The sequence below is a fragment of the Sinohyriopsis cumingii genome, chromosome 2 (genome assembly GCF_028554795.1).
Source record: "Sinohyriopsis cumingii isolate HCF-2022 chromosome 2, ASM2855479v2, whole genome shotgun sequence".
Classification (NCBI taxonomy): domain Eukaryota; kingdom Metazoa; phylum Mollusca; class Bivalvia; order Unionida; family Unionidae; genus Sinohyriopsis; species Sinohyriopsis cumingii.
The window spans coordinates 46,619,513-46,643,185 of NC_142962.1; the positions used below are offsets into that span (position 1 = coordinate 46,619,513).

The following is a 23,673-nucleotide window of genomic DNA, read 5'->3' on the forward strand; positions in this document are numbered from 1 at the left end:
AAAAGTATCTGTGCTGATTTACTATCTTTTCCCTTTGTGAAGAGTAAAAAGTGATGTGAAGTCCCTAGATGCAATGGCTCAGTCTTTTCTTAAGTACTATTTCAGAGCTCGCACTGGGTCCTGTAGATGACCATGAATCCAGAGTAGAGAGGTACTCATTACAAAAGTCTGATTTCCCATGAATGGAAACCTTTTCTGGGCACTGAAAGCAGGGACCATCAAGACTGATACTGACCCATCTTGTCAAAACTGTTGGTAGACATGTTCGCTAATAGAGCATGTATTTCACTCAGCCTGACTGATGTTTGGTAATGCAGTGAGGAAGCAGGTCTTATATACGAAGTGACCATCAACTCTCTTGAAAGTGGTTCAAATGGTGTCTTGTTCAACCAAGTAAGTACCCATGATAGATTCCACTTGGGCAATTATCCAATATCATTGGACATGCGTAAACAAAAATGGTCTTTGGTTTGTCTAATATCATCTCTTTCATGACATTGGGTACCAGTGATCATGGAACAGTAGGTTTTAATTGTGATTGATACTGATTCTTGTCAAAACATCCATACAAGTTAGCTATTGAGGTACTGATGAATACAGTGGTATAAAGTGTTCTGCACACTACGATGACAATATATCCCATGTCCTTAAGGTGGTGGGCCATCTCACTTGAGCAATTTCTCTACCACTGGTTGTAAGAACTGTTTGTTCCTAAGGGTGTATTTTAAAAAGATCCAGATGTGCGGGTTCAGCAACTCTCAGCTGAGATTAAACATCTGCTATCAAGGTTGCTTGAGTAGACAAGGGAATATCCAGATTTCCTGGAGATTCTGTTACAAGATAGATGAGGACATTGATCCAAGATTTCCCATTTAAATGGACCAATCAGGACATGGCAATACTTCCAATTGTCCTGTTTTTGGTATCAATTTGAAAGCAGAGTCACTGGATACTCCAGTTCTTTTGCTTTCTGTATCACATTCAAAAGCAGCAGCAATGGAGGGTAAGGGTAAGGCCATTTCATTTTCTAAAAGGAGCATAGACTGTTCTGAACTTTGGTTCCAGAACTTGTGAAACAATAGTTGAGTTTGGCATTCCACCTTGTTGCAATATGTCCATCATTAGTCAATCCCATCAGGAATGTGTAGGAACTGAAAGATGAAGAGACCATTCCATCAGAATTAGTTGGTTCTTGCAGGACAAGTCTTACACATTTAGCCAACTGTGGATATGTCAAACTTGGATGCGGATTTGTTACTGACCACTTTCGAAAATCCCAAGCAAAAATACAAAGGTCTGAAGACTTGTTTTCCCCTTGCTGTTTGAGAAATGTGACCATTGTGGAGTTGTGAGACAGAAAGAAAACTCCATTCTCTTGAAGATTCTTCAGCCAACAATGAAAAGCTTTCAGAATGTTTTCATCTCAAGAAATTTGATATGTAAATGGGAATCCTCACAGGGCCACACTCCAATGGTATACTGAAATTATGGAAGGTGCTTTGCCCCTCCCAATCCTCTGTGTTCATAACTGTAATGACTGTGACTGCCAAAGTTGTACTTGCAGAGGTACATCTAAAAGGATCCCCGCGAGGTTCCCCCATCATCGAATGGAACCTTATATATTGTAGATTGTGAAAGTTGGTCCAATGGTAAAAGATTCAGCCTTTATTTCAACCACAAAATCACTGCAATGGAAGCCAAATAATGTGCAGACAATCTAAACAGGCAAAGTGCTGCTGGCGTCCTGCATTAAGAACTTTGGATTGTCCATTCTCAGCTACACATTATGACAATTATTTGTAAAAAGGGCACATGTGACCTGTACAGGTACAGTACTAGAGTGTTGCTATTAATATTTAGTAAGTGGACACTAAAATATACATTCAAATAAAAAGTTACACAAAGGAAAAGCCAACTGACTGTATAAACAGGTACAATCATGAAAGCCTCTCTAATAGCAACTATTAAGTGAATGCTAGGAGTAAAAAATGCAAAGAAAACTTACCTGTAAGTATCGACTGCAGTAAAAACCACAGTAATGTAAACTAATTTTCTATAGCACACAACATACCTGCATATAAAAATGGCATTAGCTGAGGTCAACTAGACATCATAAAGTCTTTTACAGCAAATGCCATCTTGATACAAAATATATTCTGCAGGATTAGCAACTATGGAAGTCATATTGGACATCAGATCAGTCATTTAGTGAAAACCTCATGCTGATATAACCTTCCATTCAGAAGGAGTAGCCCTAACAAGATTTTAAAGATGGTCACTGTGGTGACAAAAACGGGCATCTGATCATCACTATTTTCATTTAGGCCCAAACAGACATAAGAAATCTTCTGGTGAAACTTTTATGCCAATATGACTTTCTGTTCAAAAGGCACGGTGACAAAAAAGATTTCAAGATTGCCTATGGGGTGGCATCACTGGCCTACCAGATATCATAATAGTCCTTTAGTAAAAACACCATGCTCATATTCCCACCCATTTGGGAGGAGTAGCCATAACAAGATTTTCAAGATGGTTACTTTGGTGGCAATAATAGACATCAGATTAGCACTATTTGCATTTAGGCCGAAACATAAGTCTTTGGTGAAAATTCAATGTCAATATGACTTTTTGTTCAAAAGGTGTAGTGATAAAACAAGATTTCAATATAGCCACTGTGGTGGCCATAAAAGATTGGTACCATTTTCAATGGATGTCAACTAGACATCATAAGCAGTCTTTTAGTACAAATGTCATGTTGATATGACCATAAATTCTGTAGGAGTATCATTGGCACCACATTCATTTCAGAACAACCAGATATCACGGAAGTCATTTAGTGATAACACATGCTGATATAACCATCCATTCATGAGGAGTAACACTAACACGGTTTTCAAGGTAGTCATTGTTCTCATGATATGTTTGTTCATATAGCTGGATATAGGGTCGTAAGATAAGGCCAGGAACCAGACTAAGTGCTGAAATACTCTACATATACTTTAGTCTGGTTTACAATAGAAAATATAAAACACCTGAGGCATACCTACAAAATTTAAGATACCAGTAGCCAGCCTATTTTTTTTTTGTTAAGAACATATAAGCAGTCATTATTACATGGATTAAATACAGGTCAGTGGAGTTTAAGTCAATGCTTTTTACACAATAAAACAAGAATCCTTTGTGAAAGAATTAGTGATATTTGTTTTATGAAAAAACCACCAATTCTGAAACAAGCTTTTTACAAATTGTTTTATTAGTGAGCTATTAAATCCATGATTGCATTGCATGTAATAGTGAAATTTCTGCTCATTTCTGATCATAGCTCTGTACGAATTCAGGAATTTTAAATTCATTACAAACTTTGGAACTTTTTTCTACAAAATGAACCATATGTATCAAACAAAACTTTGAATTCACTAGGTACTCCTTTCACTTGATTGCCTTGCTATATTTGATCACATCCGTGACTGACAAGGATAATTTCAGGTAGTTTAATTGTTACTTACACAACACCATATATACTCGCATATAAGCCGAAAACTTTAGGGAAAAAATAAGGCCTGGAAGAAGGGACGTCGGCTTATCTGCGGGCCAAGGTCCAAGTCTGAAACTTTTAACGCTTTTTTCCCTCGATTTCCAATATTTATTGTTTCTGTCGATCACCGAAGATGAGATCACATGCCTAATGATGCCACATGGCTCATAAGATTTGTGCTGTTGTTAAGTGAAACAAATATTTTTTTTCTAACTGAAGTGGTAGGATAATGAATGAAAAACATGTTTTAACGTACTTGACGTCTATTTGACAGATGTCCATCCACCAGAAAATGCAGCCATACATGTTATTTGAGCCACGGTGGTACATGTATTTTCCAAAAGAACTGCCATATTAGTAATCTCCAGTCAAGTATTTAACCCTCAGCTAATCAGTAATCATTAAACTCGACGGTATCGTACAATGCACACTAACTTATTTCAGTGTAAATATGAAAAGAATCTATGTAAAAAAATAAAAGAATTATGATACTGAAGGTATATACGACAAACATTTTGATCGAGAGTAAAAATACAGGTACGATAGTCTTAAAGGAACAATAGCGAGAGGCTCCATAGGGGTTTGTTGCGCGCTGGCTTAGGAAGGGTAAATAACAGGGCAACATACAAGTCAGCGTGACTAATTGTAAAACAATATAATTTGTGGGATTTCTTTGACAGGTGTTTTAGAAGTAATCAGCAGCCACAGTTTATATACTACTGTTGTTTAGTTGTTTGTAAAGCAAAGTGGTTTGTTAGCAGTAGAGTGTTGTACAATAGCTACCATATGCTTAATCTGTGGTTAATGCCTCGGGGATAATAGGTTTGTTTTGTTGCACAATGCCAATGACTTTACTAATACATGCTGACTCTCAGATGTATTGTTTAATGAGCTATGGTAGTGGACATAGTTTCTGCTCAAAGTTATAAACTGTCACAATACTTGAATAATGTCAATGCTGAAACCAATCATATTTTGATCAATTGAAGTAAGACAGATGAAGTAAAAAAAGCCACAAAGAAAATGAAAACAACACTGGCTGTGATACCAGGAGGTTTAACATCAGTGTTACAACCTCTTGATGTCTGCCTTAACAAGCCTTTTAAGGACAAGTTACGAAAGATGTAGGCAGAATGGGTTTGTTCAGGGGCTGTGAAAATGACAAAAGGCGGGAATTTAATGAGGCCGGACATCAATTTGGTCACCAAGTGGGTAAAAGAAGTGTGGGACTCAATTCCATCGGAAATGATTGCAAAATCATTCAGGAAGTGCTGTATCAGCAATGCCATGGATGGAACAGAGGATGACGCTATATTTCAATCTGACAATGACGAGGAGAGTGAGAAGGAGAACGACACACTATCAGATGACCATGATGACGTATATAATGAAAGCATGCCCATAACAGAAGCCGAGTTTCGTGAACTGTTTGGCGGGTCTGATACAGAGCCAGATTTTGAAGAATTCTAAAAGTGATAGAACGTTTATAATTCATGCTTTTAGAATGAGGATTAATTAAATTTCCATTAAGACTTAACACTTTAGAATTGTTTTTATTTCAACATATAAATCAGCTTTCTTACTTTTATTTTATTTATAATGTGATTTGCCTAAATAAACGTATTCAGAACTCACTTTGTGCATCTTGTGATGTACCGGTAGTCTAGAAATTATGGGTCGGCTTATATGCGGGTCATGCACTTTATAACAGTTTTACCAATTTAGTTTGGGGGGGTTGGCTTATACGCGAACGGGCTTATACGCAAGTATATACGGTACTATTTATAAGTGTTTAAGTGTTCAAATGAACTGAGTTGACCTGACATACAACTGTGACTACTAACTATTATACAGGTAGGATTTGCACGCTTTTTAAAACTTTTTCTTATATTCCACTTGCTTTATTTGATGATCCAAAAGACATTTAACGTTATATTACAAAAATGGTTTGCTTTAGACAATAACAATACAACAAATACTTTTGCAAATGGGAGATTAAAACAAAGCCAGGAGAAAACTGGGTTCTCACAGAAATGCTCACTGTGATGGTAGATTGACATTGTTCACGTTTGAATAGAAGAGGACATATTGCGTTTATAACGATTACACTGAAACTGAAATAAAATATACAACTAAAAGACAAATTTCATTTGACAAAACTTAATTTATTGCCATTCATTTCTTGAAGTGTTGCCACTGGAAGGCATTAGTGAAATTTTCGCTGATTGAAATTCGATCAAAGACTTATTTATTGTGTACTGAGAATTTCTTGGTTTAAAAAATCAAACAAAGATTGAACTTCGTTTATAAGCTGAGAATTTCATGATGCTGATTCAAATTCCGGACAATAACTGCTGTCTTTAATAATAAAACAAGCAATATATCAGGGTTCTGTTTACCAATTTTGTTCATGATTTTCTTAACATTCAACAAATAATGTTGAATTCTTCTGGCATTTTTTTGGACAAAAAGTGGGATTCACACCTGCTCCCACATATGTTGGCTAGTGAGTTATTAAGGGAACATTGTATCTTTAAAGTGTTACTTTTCATAGATTCTATTTTTTGTATCAATCATTTAAGTAGACAGAAAAGGTAATTTTTTCCTATTTCCCAAAGGGGCTGAATTTGGGTGGCAGAAGTTAATTCCCAAAGTTAATGTGACTGGGTAATGAATTTGACTGAGAAAGTGTTTTCCACAGAATTAGAAGCATCTTTCAAAAATTTGTTTTATTGGTTTTTAATGGTGGCATTGTTAACACATTACTGGCTATTTCAAGCAGAGGAAATGGGCTAGCATGGTCAGGAATTAAACCATCAAAACTTGGATGATAAGTCTGACACTCTACTGCATTTGAAGGGTCTACAAATCATGTAACTGTTGGGTAAATTGATCTTTAGAATTTTCAATGAAATCAGTGGACCAGTCAAGGTCCTAATCATACCATATCCTTTGGAAAACCAGCAAAAGCTAAACAAAACAAACTAAGTCCTTTAGATGAGACAAAATGTTAGGAATTATTTTTTAAATATTTTTAATAATTTGAATACAAATTTAAAAACAAGGACTGAAAAATAATTGCAGCCATTAATTACTGTGGAACAAGACAAACAATTATAAGCACTGTTTGGAGAATAAAAGGTAATGATTCTTGGTCAGAACCACCAGCGATCAAATGTAAATATGGAATTGAAAGCAACAACCATAAACTGAAAATTTAAATTAAGAAAGATGTATAGATCTTAGCAAATAGTGTTTGAAGTTTACCAGCACTGAATTAAATCAGTTATCAAAAAATGAGATATATATACCTTGAAAAATCTAGATCGGTAGGTTTGGGATTTGGGCCATCATCCAAGGCTCTCCGACTTTTCTCCACAGATTGTTTGTGTTTGTCCTCATTAAGATGCTTTCCATACTCAATAATGTTTGAGCAGCTTGTAAGACATAAGGAGCAATGATGTGTAACACCCCTGTAACATAACAAGGCATGGTAATTACTTTCTTAAAATCCAGACATAGTGAACTGCATTTGATCACAAAATCTTTTTCATTTCACTAAAATGCAAAATTTAGCATAACATATGCCAGTTTATTTAATTTTCAATAATACCTTAGGTTTCCTACTTTGCTATTCTAAAACCCAAAAAACAGATACATACATACATACACATTTTTGTAGAAGGCCTCAAGGAAGATTACTTGTATTTAACTAATTGCAAATTGAGTTACCCTCCTTAAATAAAGACATTATCATTATCATCATTATTATTAGATAATAGCACAAGTTTTCATTTTAGAAAATATTTGAAGAATAAAATACCTAAAATGATACATCTAAAGATTTTTTTAAACTACTTAGTCAAATCTTCCCATGTAAAACCTTTTGTTACCAAAAATCACATATATATTTCAACACTAAGTGAATCACTTCTACTGATGACGGTGTTGCCAATGCCTGGCTTTGAACAATTTGTTGGTATTTGTTGCTGATAAATGTATGCTTGAGTATATATGGAAGGTTTGCTTCATGTTCAGGGTAAATAACTAAGGGTATAAAATATGCACTTAGTTTCTATCCAGTTTCAATAAGTATTCAAATTACTGTCATGGAGAATTATTCGACTTTGCAATCCAAGTTATGCAAATTAAGCAATCTGTGGTGACATGAGAAAACTGCTGTCATGAAGGAAGATTGTACACTTGAAGAAAACTGACTGAGGAAAAATCTCCACAATATATTTGTCATCTTAGAATTTATTATGAAGGTGAAAACAAGGAGGAAAGATCAAGAAGGATAGAGGACATCTGTGAGGAACACTCACTGGAACAGGAAGGAATGACAAGGCCAGGGGGATACATGATAGAACGCTTTGGAGCTGCAAGGATTGAAAAAGAATGGAGATGGCAGGGATAAAGTTAGACCTAAATTTTAGGAAGAACTGACTTTTCCCTTTGGACTGACTAGGGAGAAGTTAGAGATGAACAGGAAGAAGTGGGAGCATAGCAAGAAATGCACTATATATATATATATATATATATATATATATATATATATATATATATATATATATATATATACACACACACACACACACATATATATTATATACATGTGTGTGTGTTCTTTTTTATTATAAACATATTTCGTATGTGTACAAACATCATATTTATATCGATACTTGAAAATGTAAATGTTTGGAGGGAGAGATACATGCAGTGTATTTTTTCCATATGACTTTAAACAAGTACAGAAGAAACTATACATTATATCATAATTGCAAGCTGGTTCGGTTAAGATGCTTTATCAGCTACAATTTAAACAAATTTTTATTTACTTTCTGAAAGTTCACTACAAAATGGTGGTCGAAAAGAAAATAATGCAAAACATGGCAGCTACAATTGTGGGAGACTAGAAAGTACTTTTCGCCTATTCTACTTTCAAATCACAAATTACTAATTAAAAATTGATGTTAATTTTTCACATCTGCAAATGTGCAAGAGTTTGTCTGTGCAACTGTTATCCACAATTGTTATCAGCACATCATGCAATACATTTCAACCTTGGGTTACAACACATAAGAGTCAGGACTGCTGGGATAGGATGAGAGAGCATCTCAAAAGTCATACACTACAGTCACTCATCCAACAAAAGAAGGTAAAGTTTACTTTTCAAAATGACTCAAGTTACCCACTTCACCTGGAACAGAGACAGACAGGTCAGACACTCTTTGGAACAGTGAGGATTTAAAAAGATTGGAGTCACATGGATGGAACACTCTTTTGAGCTATGAGAATTGAAAAAGGGGACACATGGAAGAACACTCTTTGGCACAAAGAGGATTGAAAATGATAGGGGTCACATGGAAGGAACACTCTTTGGAGCAGGTAGAATTGAGAAGGACAGGGGACACATGGAATGAACAATGGAACTGGGAAGTGACAAGTTATTTAGCTGAGCACTATTTGACGATGCCTTATCATCTCAGAAAAACAGAAATAAATAATCTGCAAACATATTTTAACATTACTATAAAGAATGTCATTCTTATACTGCATATGCTCTAATAAGTTCATGTAGAAAATGACTCACTTTTGCTTCTTTTCCATCTTTATGTGATGCATCAGAGAAAAGACATGCTCCTTTAACTCCTGAAAAGTAAATGTCATGATCTCATGCCAGCTAAATGTCTTTTAAAATAGTAAGATCAATTAAAGAAGTATGTGCAAGAGCATAGGCAAGCAGAGCTGGGTCTGTGTTGTTTGTTGGTACTAATCAGCAGAACAGAGAACACAGATTCTTATATGCTGGCACACATTGCAGGGATATATTTAAGTGTATGCCATTTGCAGTTGGATCCGATATATAAATAAGAATATTCAATATTTTGTAGTCTCTAATGACCACAGTAACACCATGTAAAGATTTCCAGGAGTGTCTGTTTCACTCTGCTACTATAATTAAAAAAAACTGCAAGCATTACACAACATACAGGATGAAACTCAACAGACTAGTTTTGCAATGACCAATAGAGTGAGGTATAAACTAAGCAAGGTTTAGCGTATATGACTCAAATCTATGTACCAAAGATAAGTGACCTATTATAGCTGGACAGCCTTTTTCGATCAGTTCTTGGACATAATTGTTCTGACCTAAGAGGAAACCTTCACTAAAATGAAAATAATAAAGAACCTAAGACAATTCATTCCGTAGGGTGTAGTACTTATCAAAGTCAATATTCTCTCCAAGTTTCAGGATTTTCAGATAGACAGTATGTAAACAGCATGCAAAATATTGGTGTCATCATGAGCTAAATACAAAAATTTGATTAAAACCAGTAAAAGATTAAATAGTGATCATCATGGGCTTCTTTTGTCTGTAAGGGTGTGGTACTAACAGAGTTAACAGTACCTGAGAAATGAACATCAAATACAACATTTAACCCAAGTCAGTAAAATGAAGAATACAAGCCATAATGACCTAGATCTGCAATGAAGAATTAAAGATGCATTTCCACAAAAAGTTGTGTGATTCTAGATATCACAGAATGTACAAAGCATGCAAACACCTTTGTTGGAGTGAGCTCGATACAGAAATTTAGTCCAAGACTGTAAACTGAAAAGTATGCTACAGTGACCTTTTCTGTGTCGGTGTGGTACTAATAGAGATGTATACAATCATCCAGTTGAATGATTTGTCAACAGGGAATTACAAATCCACTTGCCCTAATCCCATAACAAGTTGGCTTAGGCAAGTTAAAGTTTACAAGATACTTGACTGGTGTCAAATGCAAGCAAATAAAAACAAGCAGAGAGTGGTCATGTAAAATTTGTAATGCTTTGTGTTGTACAGTTTTATCCCCTGCAATCTCACCAAAGTACATATATCAGCACCTTTATTAAGTGCTTATATCTATCACATTCTTCTATTACATAACTGGTAACAGTTTCTGTCATCTATCATATGTCAATTCCATCATGTAGTCAATATCATGGCCACTTTCTTGTGTTCTCTCATAGATCTGATAATGTAAATATTTACTATTTAAAAACTGTTTTGACAAATAATTTTTAAATATGTATACATCAGTTACATTTTAATCATAATACTTCTATGTATCTGAGATTCCTGGACTTTCTGGTCCTAAATAACATGTCCGTTTGTGAGATGCCAACTATAAACAATCAGCTTGTAAAAGATTTTTTGATGCATATCAGATTTTAAGGCGAGTAGCTGTTTACTGAGGGATTTAAAAAAAATAAAAATTGTGAAATAAAAATTGATTGCCACAAAGAAAATAAAAGTAATACAGAGCAACCACTGCATGGACTTCGGTGTGTATTTACCCTTCACTTTAATTGACTGTTGCACAAATATGATATAGAATAATAATGAAACAAAATATACAAATCCTTAATTTAAAGACAATCTTACTTAAAATAAATAAATAAATAAATAAATAAATAAATAAATAAATAAATAAGCCTGATATAATATACACTTGCCCTCTATGAAGGCATTAATATGATATGGTGTATGGTTGACTCTGGAGATTGCTGAACAATGTGTCTTAATGATCTGAAGGTATGCATCCTTGAACAAAACTCACTTATCGTGACTGTGACCTCTAAATCTAAGTTTATTATCACCATAAGTGAAAATCATTCACAAAGTTTGGTCAAGGAACTTTACCACAGAAATACGTTATTCTGAAAAATGACCTTCTGACCCCAAAACGAATAGGCTTTTCCATACCTTAAGTGTAAGCCCTACACAAGCTATAATCAAGGTAAGTCATCTAAAACTAAATTTATTATGCAACAACATTTTTCTTTTTACAAAGTGATCCTGACATCCAACCTCTTAATCCCAAAATCAGCAGGCTCCTGTCTGACCCCAAACGCAAGTCAACTACAAACTTTGGCAAAGGCACATGATTGAGAATTAAACTTTTTTTTTCTTTCTTCAATCAGCAGAGTTAATAAAATTAGATAGAATGATGCCTGGAACCCCTCTAAATCTAAGCCCCTCCAATATACTGAGTGAATAGCCCAGAACTCTAACATAAATAGCCCAAGGCAAAAATAACTGATACAACAAAGCCCTGATCAAGAAGCTCAGCTAAATGAATGTCAACCAAATAGCTCAAACAAAAATGCCCAATGTAGTAGGTGATAATTATAAAGGATTAATAATGATGTGCATGGCTTAGTTTTGGAGCCATTGTGACTCAAATCTTTTGCAAACTTTTATGTAAATACGATTTTTTTAAACCTGTTGATATATGGCATAGTACATTCCAGCAAGTATTTGATTGCAATCATCTGTCCAATAAAAGCTCACTGGCCAGGTCTGGAATGAGCTAAAACTATCATGATGGACACTGAGAATTTCTGAGCTGTTATTTAACAACCAGAAACAATGACGGCAGAGTAGGAACAACTCAATCTATGGCTGTAAGCTCCAATACCAACTTAATATGCAAATACTGAAATTCTGGATTATCTACATGGAGATACACACAATCTGATGATATGAATATGTGAACCAAATCAACAGTGCACATTCTAACTGATTTTTGCAGTTACCAGTGTTGCCATTTTTAAACTCAACACCATATTAACAAATTAAGTAACTATTATTAATAGTTAAAAGTTTCATATAATATTTAATATAATTATACAGGTTTAATTTCTCTTGGGCTATTTTGTCTGCTAGCTTTTTTGTAGGGTCTTTCTTTTTGAGCTGTTTTGATGGGTCACTGTGTAGCCCATTGGGCCTTTCCAAAAGCAAGTGTCATCTAATTTGCCTGAAAGAAACATCAACCATGCTGAAAAAATGTGTCATTTTCATTTGAAGTTTGTGAAAGACACTGGTAAATCATTAAACACTCAGGCCCCTGCTGTGGTTCTATTTTAAGACCCTCCACTTTATGAAGATCATCTGCTTAATTGTGTCTAAAGCTATAAACTTTGTGTACAAAATGAAGCAGGTGTCCTATGAATGGGGAATGGTATTATATCTCTACTCCATATTTCATTAGTTACCAATAATTAGCAATCACTTGTATTGCATAAATAATAAGCTTTCCCTTGCTCATGCCAACTGGGAAATGCATCAGTGGTTAAATATACAGAGCATTACTTTAGGCAATTGTCTGATAATTAGGCTACACCTGGGGATCAGAGACTTAAATATATTAATTCATTTAGTTCAAAGACTTGAAAGATGATGATTTTATTGAAATAAAGTGCTTTCTATAACTGTGATACATCCACAGTACTATAACACAAACTAACTACACAACTTTAAACTGTTGTTTTCATTTATTTACAGCAAAAAAGACCAATGGCACTGTGATGAGATTTCTGCAGTGTTCAGAAACATAACCACTCCAATACTCCTGAATGCTCATCATAACAGACCATGATGAAATACAGACTGTAAATCAACTTAAAGGCAGGATGGAGGGCATACTGTCAGAGGAATAGTGTATTCCAAAATTAATCCAAACATCTGAACTAAGCATGAAATAAACAGTGAAACTGTTGGAAATCTCATTAGCCCTCTGCAGCAGAATGTTAATGTGTGTTCAGTATCATAAACAAAAATGATTCCCACTTTTTTTTAAAGAAAAATGTCCCGGTTCTTTTCTGGATGAAATTCAGATTTTTAGGGTTCATTTATGACCATTACAGACTGGAATTAATTAAAATTTCATTTATAAAATGTGCACTTTTCAAATCAAAAACTATTTCCTTTTAAAGACTATCCCACAATACCTGAATAACACACATGACCATATATTTAATCGCAAAATATATCACAAGAAACAAGTATGACTATTGAAAATTCGTATAAATTTGCATGTTAAGTCTTTTCAATTTATCGAATAAACATTATCACTTGACTTTGCTGAATTGCATGATGTTGGTATGAGGAAACAATACAGGCATCCCCCCCCAATGAACAATTTCAACTTAAATGGTATAAAAGTTAACAAAATTTTATATTTTTCAATTAATATTAAATGTAGTAAATTATAAGTTACATGACCACTCTTTGAAATGCAACTATTGGTTAAGTCGAGGCTTAGCCGCAATAGAATGAACTGAAATTAGATGTGTTTTCCTTTCACAGTTTAAATTCTAACAAAATCAAATAATCAGCTTTAAGTCAAGAGAGCAATGTCTAAATTAAATTATCTAATAAATGACTTAGCATCTAATTATGGAGAAGAAAAAAAGCAAATGTTATTAGTGACAGAAACATCAAAATTATACAAAAGGATATGGCATATGTACCACATGAAATCTATATATGCATGATATACAAAGTAAACATTTCCTATCACGGGATAAAATTACACAAAACACAAATGCAAAGTACTAAAATGTTAGCTTCCGATAATCTTGTAATATTATCTTCTGTTTTAAACCTGAATGATCTGTGCCAATAAAAACCAAAACCAATAAACATTTTTTAAACAAAACTTAAACTTGCCATGTGGATTTGGTTAAAAATCCATTGCTTGAAAAGACTTAATTAAAAAAGGTCAGTTTAAAGCTTGACAAAGCTTGACTGAGCATTTGAACAGAATGAGTACCAATGTTTACAGCAAGAACCCAAATGATCAAACTGCAACCTCAGAATATTCTGGTCAGAACTCAATGTAACTCAAGAGCAGTTCAATTATGGCTCATATACATATTTGTTTCTGCTATCAAGTGGTGGTGGAAAATTCTTGTTTTTTTTTTATTACTGACTCTCATCAATTTTAAATTGCAAAATTTAAGGACTATTCCCAGTCTGGAAATTTCTATCATTATGTAGACTTTATCTCCAATTTCCCATTAGTGTGAGAACCCTGAAACAATATCACAAATATAAGGGAATAATCAGTTAATATTTTAGGAACAGGTGGGTGTATCAATGTAATAGCCATGTCTTTGCTGGGCAAGTGAATTTTAAGTCAGGCAAGTGATTTCTTTTTTAAAAACCACTTGCACACTGACTGTCTAAATCTTTTTAAATTTGAGCATTGATCACAGTGAATCTGACTTCTGACCCACCCCAATCAATATGTTTCTTTCTTACTCCAAGTGCAAAAGATCCTGAAAGTTTGGTCAAGGACTTTGATGCAGAACTAATGCTGCTGTGCACAAACCTTTTTTCTGCTTTCAGTTAGGGGGCCCCGAGTGGCCGAGTGGTCTAAAGCGCTCTCCGTCACAGATCACTGCCATATCACCTCTGTCTGCGTAGGTTCGAGTCTCGGGCTCAGCCAATGTGCATATGTGAGAAAGCTTGCCGGTAGCTTCTTGTGGGTCGGTGGTTCTTTCTGGGGTTTTCCTGGGTTCTTCGTCCACCATTAATACTGGCCGCCATGTATAGCCTATCTTGTGCTGAAAAATGGTGTTAAACCCTATAACAACTACAACAACAGCAAAAAAGCTTTCAGCTAGTGGCCATGACCTTTGACCTCAAAATCAAAAGACTTTTTCCTTACCCTTCATCCACACACTTTGTAAAGGTCTGCAACAAAGAGCTAATGTTATGTGAAAAACAGACTTATTCTTTCAGTCACAGTGACTTTCATCTTCATCCCCAACAAAAATATATTTCTTTCTATCATCAAGAAGAATTTACCTGTAAAGTTTAGTAATGATAAGTACTGCAGAACTGAAGTTATTGTGAGAAAAGGAAAAGTTAATGGACAGATGGAAAGAACTGGAGTAATACAGGAAGAATAAGAATTAAACTCAGTGGTCAAATGGATGATCATTTCACATTTAACACATTCAAATATACAAGAACAGGCTATAATGTTTAACACTACTCTTTGTGTCACATAGCTGTCTCCATGAAATAGATCTGTGTTTATATGGGGTTTAACACCATTTTTCAGCACAGAATAGACTACATATGGCAGCCAGTATACTTGGGGAGAATGAACCCTGGAGTCAGAAATCCAAAGGAAACTACTCACAAGCTTTCTAACATATCCATATTGGTTAACTCAAACCCACGTGGACATAGATGAGTAGATAGTGATCTGTAAAGGCAAACACCCTATTCCACTCAGCCAACAAGGGCCCCTACTTCTTGTGCTTCATTCATGATAAAATCCCAGCATAGGAGATGACTTGTACAATAGATTATGAAATGGGTCTATTATTGGATAATGGCCCATATAGATACAAATCTAAAAACATTTTTTTCAGAAAATGATAAAAATCAAACTTGACCTCAGTGATCCTAACATAAAGCTGCATACAAAATATGATTTCAATTCATTAATAGTTTTCAAAAGTTCTTGAACAGACATTAAAGAGCAAAGTTCAAAGTCAAACAAAAGCCCCAACTTTGTAAAGCTCTGCTTCACAACACTGAAGATCAAACCTGACCTTGGTTTTCTAAATTTACATTCACATATAAAATTTCAATGAAATCCTTAAAGTGCTGAAAAATTACTTAGGTTATTAAATTAAAGTTGAAGGTCTAACTAAAAAATACAGATCCTAAATCCATATTTGCCCCAAATAAATTTAAAAACAAATTTTAGCCAGATCTCTTAAGCGTAAAGTCTCATTCCTCATTCCAAATTTAATCTCAATCCATGAGGTCCTTCAAACATTACTTCATGTCAACAAAATTTATTACAGAGGTAAAGCTGGTTTAATATGTAGGTAGCAAATATTTTGCCCCAACTGCCTCAATAATCTTGACTTAAACATAGCCAGATATTTACCACATCTAAGTACAGTCATTTTCAATATTTAAATATTTACAAATATTACAAATTTTCTTCCAACTCTGAAAACAATAACCAGATATTACAACTAATATCAATGAACAATATTTGACAACATTTGGTGCACATGACTTACAGTTTCTGCAGCATAAGAGATCTTGCACAGGTCACAGGTATATTCTACAGATTCCTCCATCATTAATGATTATCCCTCCTTGTCTTCTCTACTGAACACTTTGACTCATACGGCAAGAATACTGTAACAAAATGTACAGAGTTTCAGTAAACAAAAACAAAAAATAATAAGAAATTAATTCACAATAAGTACAATTAAACAATCATCTAAAATATCTATTGAAATTACACTGATTGGCATCAACCAACACTAAAGTTTGATATCCAGGGTCAAAAAGGCAAGTTTGATAATGACTCATTCATAGTGTGAAGAAAATATATTTAAAGGTTTCGTAAAAAAATAAATAAAAAACACAAATCTTCCCATCAAGACTTCAGACATTTGAGCAAATGAAACAACTTGAACCAAACACTCAACACAAATTTTCAGTAACTATGTCCTTGATACCAAGATCAAAGCAGCAGACATCTACATCACTAAATAAACTTTCTCCATTTCATAATGATTCATGACAAGGATGATGAGAATCTTTATAGGTATTTCAGAAATATATGCAAATGAAAACATGATGACAGCTAAATGAGATGAACTTTGATACTATGCAAATGTATTACAAATGAAAAGTGCTCATCATAAGCACAAATTAAGTGACATTAAAGATCAAAATGGATTATCTGATTTGTATAAACTCAAATCAGGATGGACAAGATATGTCCTATTTGTTTATAGTTGGTTATTATTATGTATATTTCTTGCACGGTGATATTTTCTATAGGCATTTTGTCATTTAGTTCCAAACCATCATTGCTATTTTATTACAAATTGAATGGCCACTATTTATTACAAAACATTTTAAAGTAGTGCCACTGAATGAGATCGATGAAAAGACACTGCCAACATTTTTATGATATTTGGATTATATATTATTTTGTGCATTCTGAGTCTTTGTTCAAGGTTACTGGCATCAATATTATTAATAAAATTAGCCATTCTATTTTCCAACCATCTTGATTTTAGTGATAATGTATTTCCATCAGATAAGCGGTTAGAGTGTCTGCCTTGGATGTGGGAGGTCGTGGGCTCAAACCATGGCCAAATCATACCAAAGACTTACAAAAATAGTACTAGCAGCTGCTTCACTTGGTGCTCAGCATCAAGAGGTTAATGTTAGGACTGGTAGGACTGGTGTGTGAAACTATTCAATGGCAGCAATGTTACAGGCCATGAGGATGTTTCAAACTATAGTTTAGAAACTTTCTTGACTGCTATTCTTCGGTGAAGCTTTAGATGGTAAAAATTAAATAATTCAGGCTTAAGTGATAGTTGATTAAGCATTGTAACCAACTTGAAACTATACATCTATAATCTAGGTACTCATATCTGTTAAAATTAATCACAATGTATAGCTTCAACTGTGCTTTTTTAAAGTGATATGTCTAAAATACACAGTGTATGAGCATGACATTTTTACACTAACGTGTTTAAAATATACAAAAACAGAATTTTCTTTTTGAAAAACAGTAATGCTTACAACCAATGTTGAATACAAATGTGCATACTAATAAAAATGTGAATAAAGGACACAGCTGAAATAAGAGAACCAAAGCAGACACACACACACACACATATATATATATATATATATATATATATATATATACATACAGTAAACCTGTCTTTAAAGACCACTGTTATGTGAGACCACCTGTCTTTAAAGACCATATCATCAATGCTGATTTGCTGATTATATAGTGGTATGACCTGTTATGAGAGACTACCTGTCTTGAGACCATAGTTTTTGGCAGAAGGGGTGGTCTTTAAAGATATATATATGACAAAGTTTCCGATGTTTCTTGATTTGCTATAACTTCTCCTTGTTTAGCTCTCACTTATCCTTATTCTGTCCAAAAGGAGAAGTCACTTGACCCCTTGCATATGTCTGACAGTATCTTTCCAGCAGTATTAATTTATTGATCTAGTGTTACTCATTTCTTAGGCAATTTATACTTGTCAAGAATTTTTGCTGTATTATTGAAAAATTTGATATAATCAGCATCAAAATCAGTGTTGACAAGGAATACATCTTTTCCAAAGAATCTTTGATGCTGTGAGCTCTGGCATTAAAATGTCCCATTAAAAACATATTTTTTTGAAGTACACATAATAAAATTTTAGAAATTTATGAACTTCATCTTGAGTATAAAACCTTCAATCTGATGGAGGAACATAGTCAAATCCAAAATAAATGCCTTCATCAGTTTTAAAAGCACCATCATGGCAGCCTATTCTGCACATCATACTATTCTGTGCAACGATCGGTTATTTCTGTAAATACTGGATCACATGTTATTTCTGGTTGAAAATCCAATTATTATTTATGTCAAGAAAGAATGATTGTCTTTTAATTAAGGTAAGTAATTCTCATAAAGTGTACAAAAATATCCCACATTTCTAATCTAGATGCATATGTGATTTCAAGATGTCAACATGAAGACCCACCCCATGACATTCTATTTAATATTTATCTTTTAGAATCAGGCAAATAAATACATTTAAAAGACAGAAATATTTACCTAAGCTAAAAACAACACTGGATCTTAATTCCAAGTTTCTAACTTTTGCAAGAAGTTGTCCCAAACCTACTCTACTGTCTGCTAACCAATTTGTCAACTTGTTGCTCAAATGGTTTGTCAAGAAATTCCTGGGTATATAATGTTTCAAAACTCTTTAGCCATTTTTTCCCATAAATGAGGCACTGTAAACACATTACATCATATTCATTGTTGTCTCTCTTCAACTGAACTTATTTTTATAAACTGTTTAACTTGTACTGATTTAAAAAAAAATTGGTTTAGTTTGTTTAATATCTCTTGACATTTAGTGACATTGTTACATTAAATTTTGCACACCACTCTGTCACATGGTCATGCACAAAAGGTAAATGTACCTATATGTCATCTTTTCACAGACAAGAAATATGCAATATATCAGAGTGGGGTGGGAGGAGGGTATTCTGCAATAGCAACAGGTAAGTATTGCATTATTAAAATTAGTTTTACCCCCCAAAAAACTACATTTTAATAGCAGCAATTACTTTTATACTGCCGCTATTGCTTAGCTGAATTTGTCAGTACAGTGGGTGGGCTGATGTCAAACTGATCAAAAAACAGAAATTAAATGTACTCACCATAGCGGAAGTGGTACACTTCCATAGAATGTTCATGTCTCTCTGAGTAGCATGCTGTGCCATAACAATGGACCCAGAGAAACGATGCCTGCACTCTGTTGTGTCTAATAAGCAGAGGTAAAAAGAGGAAAAAGAATTATGGACGAGCCAAAAAGCTGCTTTCATAATATTCTCAGGAGAGGAATGATTAAAGTAGGCCCATGAGGTAGGAATGGCTTGAACCTTGTGGGCTTTAAGTTTCATATGGGTGAGATCTCAATCGGTGAGAAACTCAAAGGCTCATTTGATTGTAATGACAATCCACCAGAAGATAGTGGAAGCTGAAATGTCTATAGAGTCCTCAATCGGGAGAAAGAGAAGTTTTCTACCTTTTCTTTTTGCTCTGGAGACATTAAGATAGAAGCCAAGAGCACACACTGAGCATAAAAGTCTATCTTGATCATCCCTTGTGCATAAACTGGGACTGAAATCTCTATGGGTAAATAGATAAGACAGCCAGTCAATGGACAATGTATTAATTTCACTTCATCTTGCTGAGGCAAGAATAAGAAGGAACAGTGTTTTGAGTGTGAGATCCAAAAAAGGAAGTTCCACTCAATGGTTCATAAGATGCTTTGTTAATGACCAAAGAACAAAGATTCTACCTGGGCACAAGGGAGTGAGAAACAGGTCTCTGAAGCTCAAAAAACTTTATAAGATCGCCTGAACCAATGTCTGTGCCATGCAGGAATTTAAGTATGCTGGAGATGACAGCTTGATAGCCTTTGATAAATGGATGCTTAACATCTTTTGGTCTCAAAGAGGAACAAAAAGGAAATCAGCAATGGACGTTACAGAAGGGCAGATAGGATCAACTATTGCACCAATCACAGAGGATTCTCCATCTGGCATCATAAACTTGGATGCAGAAGCTCTCATGGCTTGAATGATGCAGCTGGTGACTCTGTCCGAAAACTTGTTCTGGTGGAGAGATCGTTTGAGATTAGCCAGGCATGAAGGCGGAGAATGTCTGGGCTGTTGGGGAGATTGGATCAATGGTGTTATGACAGGAGATCCCTCCTGTATGGTAGAGACCTGGGTTGATCTATCAAGAGCTCTAGGAGATTGATGAACCGCGGTTGTTGGGGCCACAATGGGGCAATGAGAATGATCAGAGCAGTGGAAGTTTGGACTCTTTGCAGAACTTGTGCTAGCAGTTGGAAAGGTGGGAAGGCATAAGCAAATAGGCAATCCCACTGGGAGCTGAATGCAACGACTGCCCATGCTTTCTGATCCGGGACAGGAGACACGTAAAAGGGAAGTTTGTTGTTGAGCTTGGTCGTAAACAGATCCACTAGAGGTCTTCCCCAAAGGGAAAACAGGGACTCTTAAAACACACTTATTTCGACTGCAAGCACAAACTTAAGGACCTAATAATGTTTCCTACCTGAAATATTTTCAGTATGTTTTTTATGTTTTCTAATTTTATGGTGTTTGTTTTTGTAATCGTATAATTATACATGTTTTTTATGTTATAGGTGTTGTCTTATGTTGTAAAGTGCTTAGAGTTTCTGAAGATTAGGCGCAAAACAAATTCCTCATTATTATTATTATTATTATTACTGAGGGGTGAAGAGACATTTTTTAGGACTTCTTGATCTGTTCTGGGCAGGTTGTCCACTAATACGTTCATCTTGCCCATAATGTGGCAAACTCAGATTGTGACATTCTCTGAGGCTGCCAAGAGGAAATGGTTTCAGAACCCCTTGACATTGTAGGTAGGCTATGAAAGACATGCTTTCTGAGAAGACCATGACACAGTGTCCCTTATTAAGTTGATGCACCCTTGAAATGCGAGAAATACTACTTTCATTTCCAGGTTGTTGATGTAGAGAGACAATTCGGCAGAGTCCAGGAACCGTGGAAAATTATGCCTTCCAGCTCTAAATGGGCTCCCCACTCTGAATAAGATGCATCTGTGAACAGATAGGAATGGAGATTGGGTGCATGCATGTGGACCCCATTCAGGAATCTGTCTCAATTCATCCACCAAAGCAAATGGTGGTGAAAAACTGGTCCTAGAGGAATCTGGGTTGATAGAGAATATAAACTGCCACACTGCAGACATCACAGCAATATGACTGAAAAAATGTTAAAGCTACGTTAAAAGTGTAAAGCACACACATACATCCGCAAAGAGCAAAGTTCTAAGAGGGAAAACAAAAGGCTACAATATGGTTTTGGAAACGAACAGACAGTAGTAACACTGAGAATTATTAAACACTGTAGAGATAGACTGCTAACTGCGGTATATTAGTTGTCCACAGGCATAATTTTTCAGTCAAAACAGCTTCATACGTCTATACAGCATGGCATCCGTAAAAAGAATGACATATAGGTACATGCACCAGAGTGGTGTGAAAAAGGTCATACTGACTATTTCTCCACTCTAGGAGGATAATTCACATCATAAAGATCGAATATAGTTTTGCATGAAATTAGATTAGCTAAGCAATAGCGACAGGATAAGTAATTGCTGCTATTAAAAAACTAATTTGTACTACCCTATATTGTGACGATTTCATTAGAAATGCCCTCTGCTTGACCTGTGTTTAGCACATGGCTACCACTGTGAAAGACCAATGAGATCAATAATTTTCACATGAAGTTACCTGATGACATTTAAGGTGCAGAGTATTCAATAATCAGAATTGAACAGACTTTGGTTAAAGAAAATTAGTGTCAAAATTTAAAAAGAACCCAATTTAAAATGAGTAAATGTGCATAGATGACCCATGTGACTTGTCGGATAGTATTATTTTTAACAAAATGTTCTGGTGATAATTACCACTTTTCAAATGGGAAGTAGAGCAGTATTATATTTTCGTCAATTGGTCGAATTTGGTATGTGTTTTGTGCCAGTACTGGTGATCAAAACCGAACATGTGCAGAATAGCCTGACTAAGTCACAGTGAATGATACTTACAAAAATATTTTGAAAACATCACAGTTAGTCGTCATATATGGAGTAAGCCCATGGTCTTATGGATTTGGGGGCTCAATTACCAGACTAGCCTCTTATAATTGTAAGCATATTTGTCCCCAGTGACCTCTGCCTTTCGGTGCTCTTCGGTTATAATGTGCCTATTTGGTTATTTTGAACAATTTGATAAACAAAATCTTCAAATTACACAAATTTGTCCATTTTCTTAAATAAGACGAAATGAAGTCCATTATAAATTGAGCTTGTTCATAAATATCGGACAAAAATACTGTCCACAACTTTAAAAGGGTCACCTGCAAACGACTTCTGTCATTTCATACAGATTTGGCTCCAGAAGGTGTTAGCTTGTCTGCACATGACTTACCGCAACAGCAAAACAATATCATTAATCATCAGCTTACAAAACATGTTGTGTACGACATATGTGCTCTTTGACAAAAACTAATTATGTTCATTGATAATGCACTGTATGAAGCGCGCTGCTTTCCACTCCTTAACTACACTCACGACGCTGATCACAGCTACCCAAATGCTCAGTTCAGGTTGATGTTGCCTAACATTTTCAATAAGAGCAATGATAAAGACAGGAGTATTTCCAACTACTGAATCGGATTTGTTTGGTTCCGAATCGTAATGGTCTGGTTTTCAAATTGTGTTATCTACACAAGCAACTAATAGGGTAAAAATAATTACAATTACAAAATAAAAATGTAGTTCTATTTAGTTTTAGAGTGTATATAAGCTTGTTAAAATTAAATTGATATTTCAATCAATATGTGTTTCTATGAGGGAAAAATATTCCATATTTGAGACTGATTATCCGCATCGTCTGACGTCATGCAGATGACTATTCGGAGGAGGCTGTGCTCGAACAACTAAACTATCATCCTATCAGTAAGATTTTGAGCAGTTGTCTTATTCAGATTGTTCCACCTATTGCGTTTAATATTCTTTTTAACAGTCCTATTATATTTCCCCGTCGTTGGACTTGAATGAAACCAAGTAAAACAGCCATTCATATTAAATGAGATCGAGTTGATCTACATTATGCTCAACATTTGTCAAATTATTTGACAGCTG

General features: G+C 34.8%; 2 protein-coding genes across 7 annotated transcripts in view; one reads left to right on the forward strand and one right to left on the reverse strand.

Annotated features, from left to right (window-relative positions):
• LOC149804766 (uncharacterized) overlaps nucleotides 1-23,159 on the reverse strand; it is a 108,254-nt gene extending 85,095 nt beyond the window's left edge. Inside the window, exons 1-4 of one of the 4 annotated variants that reach the window (XM_089944184.1) lie at nucleotides 22,958-23,159; nucleotides 16,424-16,521; nucleotides 9,129-9,187; nucleotides 6,847-7,008 (exon numbers count right to left, since the gene is read on the reverse strand). In XM_089944184.1, coding sequence (XP_089800310.1) covers nucleotides 6,847-7,008; nucleotides 9,129-9,187; nucleotides 16,424-16,486 — 284 coding nt within the window. In that variant the 5' untranslated portion in view covers nucleotides 16,487-16,521; nucleotides 22,958-23,159. Of the gene's footprint in view, nucleotides 1-6,846; nucleotides 7,009-9,128; nucleotides 9,188-16,423; nucleotides 16,545-22,886 lie in introns of all 4 variants that reach the window. The other 3 variants (XM_089944168.1, XM_089944177.1, XM_089944161.1) reach the window with 3 other exon arrangements.
• Nucleotides 23,160-23,355: 196 nt separating this feature from the next.
• LOC149804767 (synaptosomal-associated protein 25-like) overlaps nucleotides 23,356-23,673 on the forward strand; it is a 100,308-nt gene continuing 99,990 nt past the window's right edge. For all 3 annotated transcript variants that reach the window (XM_089944221.1, XM_089944197.1, XM_089944203.1), the window contains exon 1: nucleotides 23,356-23,487. The gene's annotated coding sequence lies outside the window, so the exon portion shown is untranslated. The remainder of the gene's footprint in view (nucleotides 23,488-23,673) is intronic.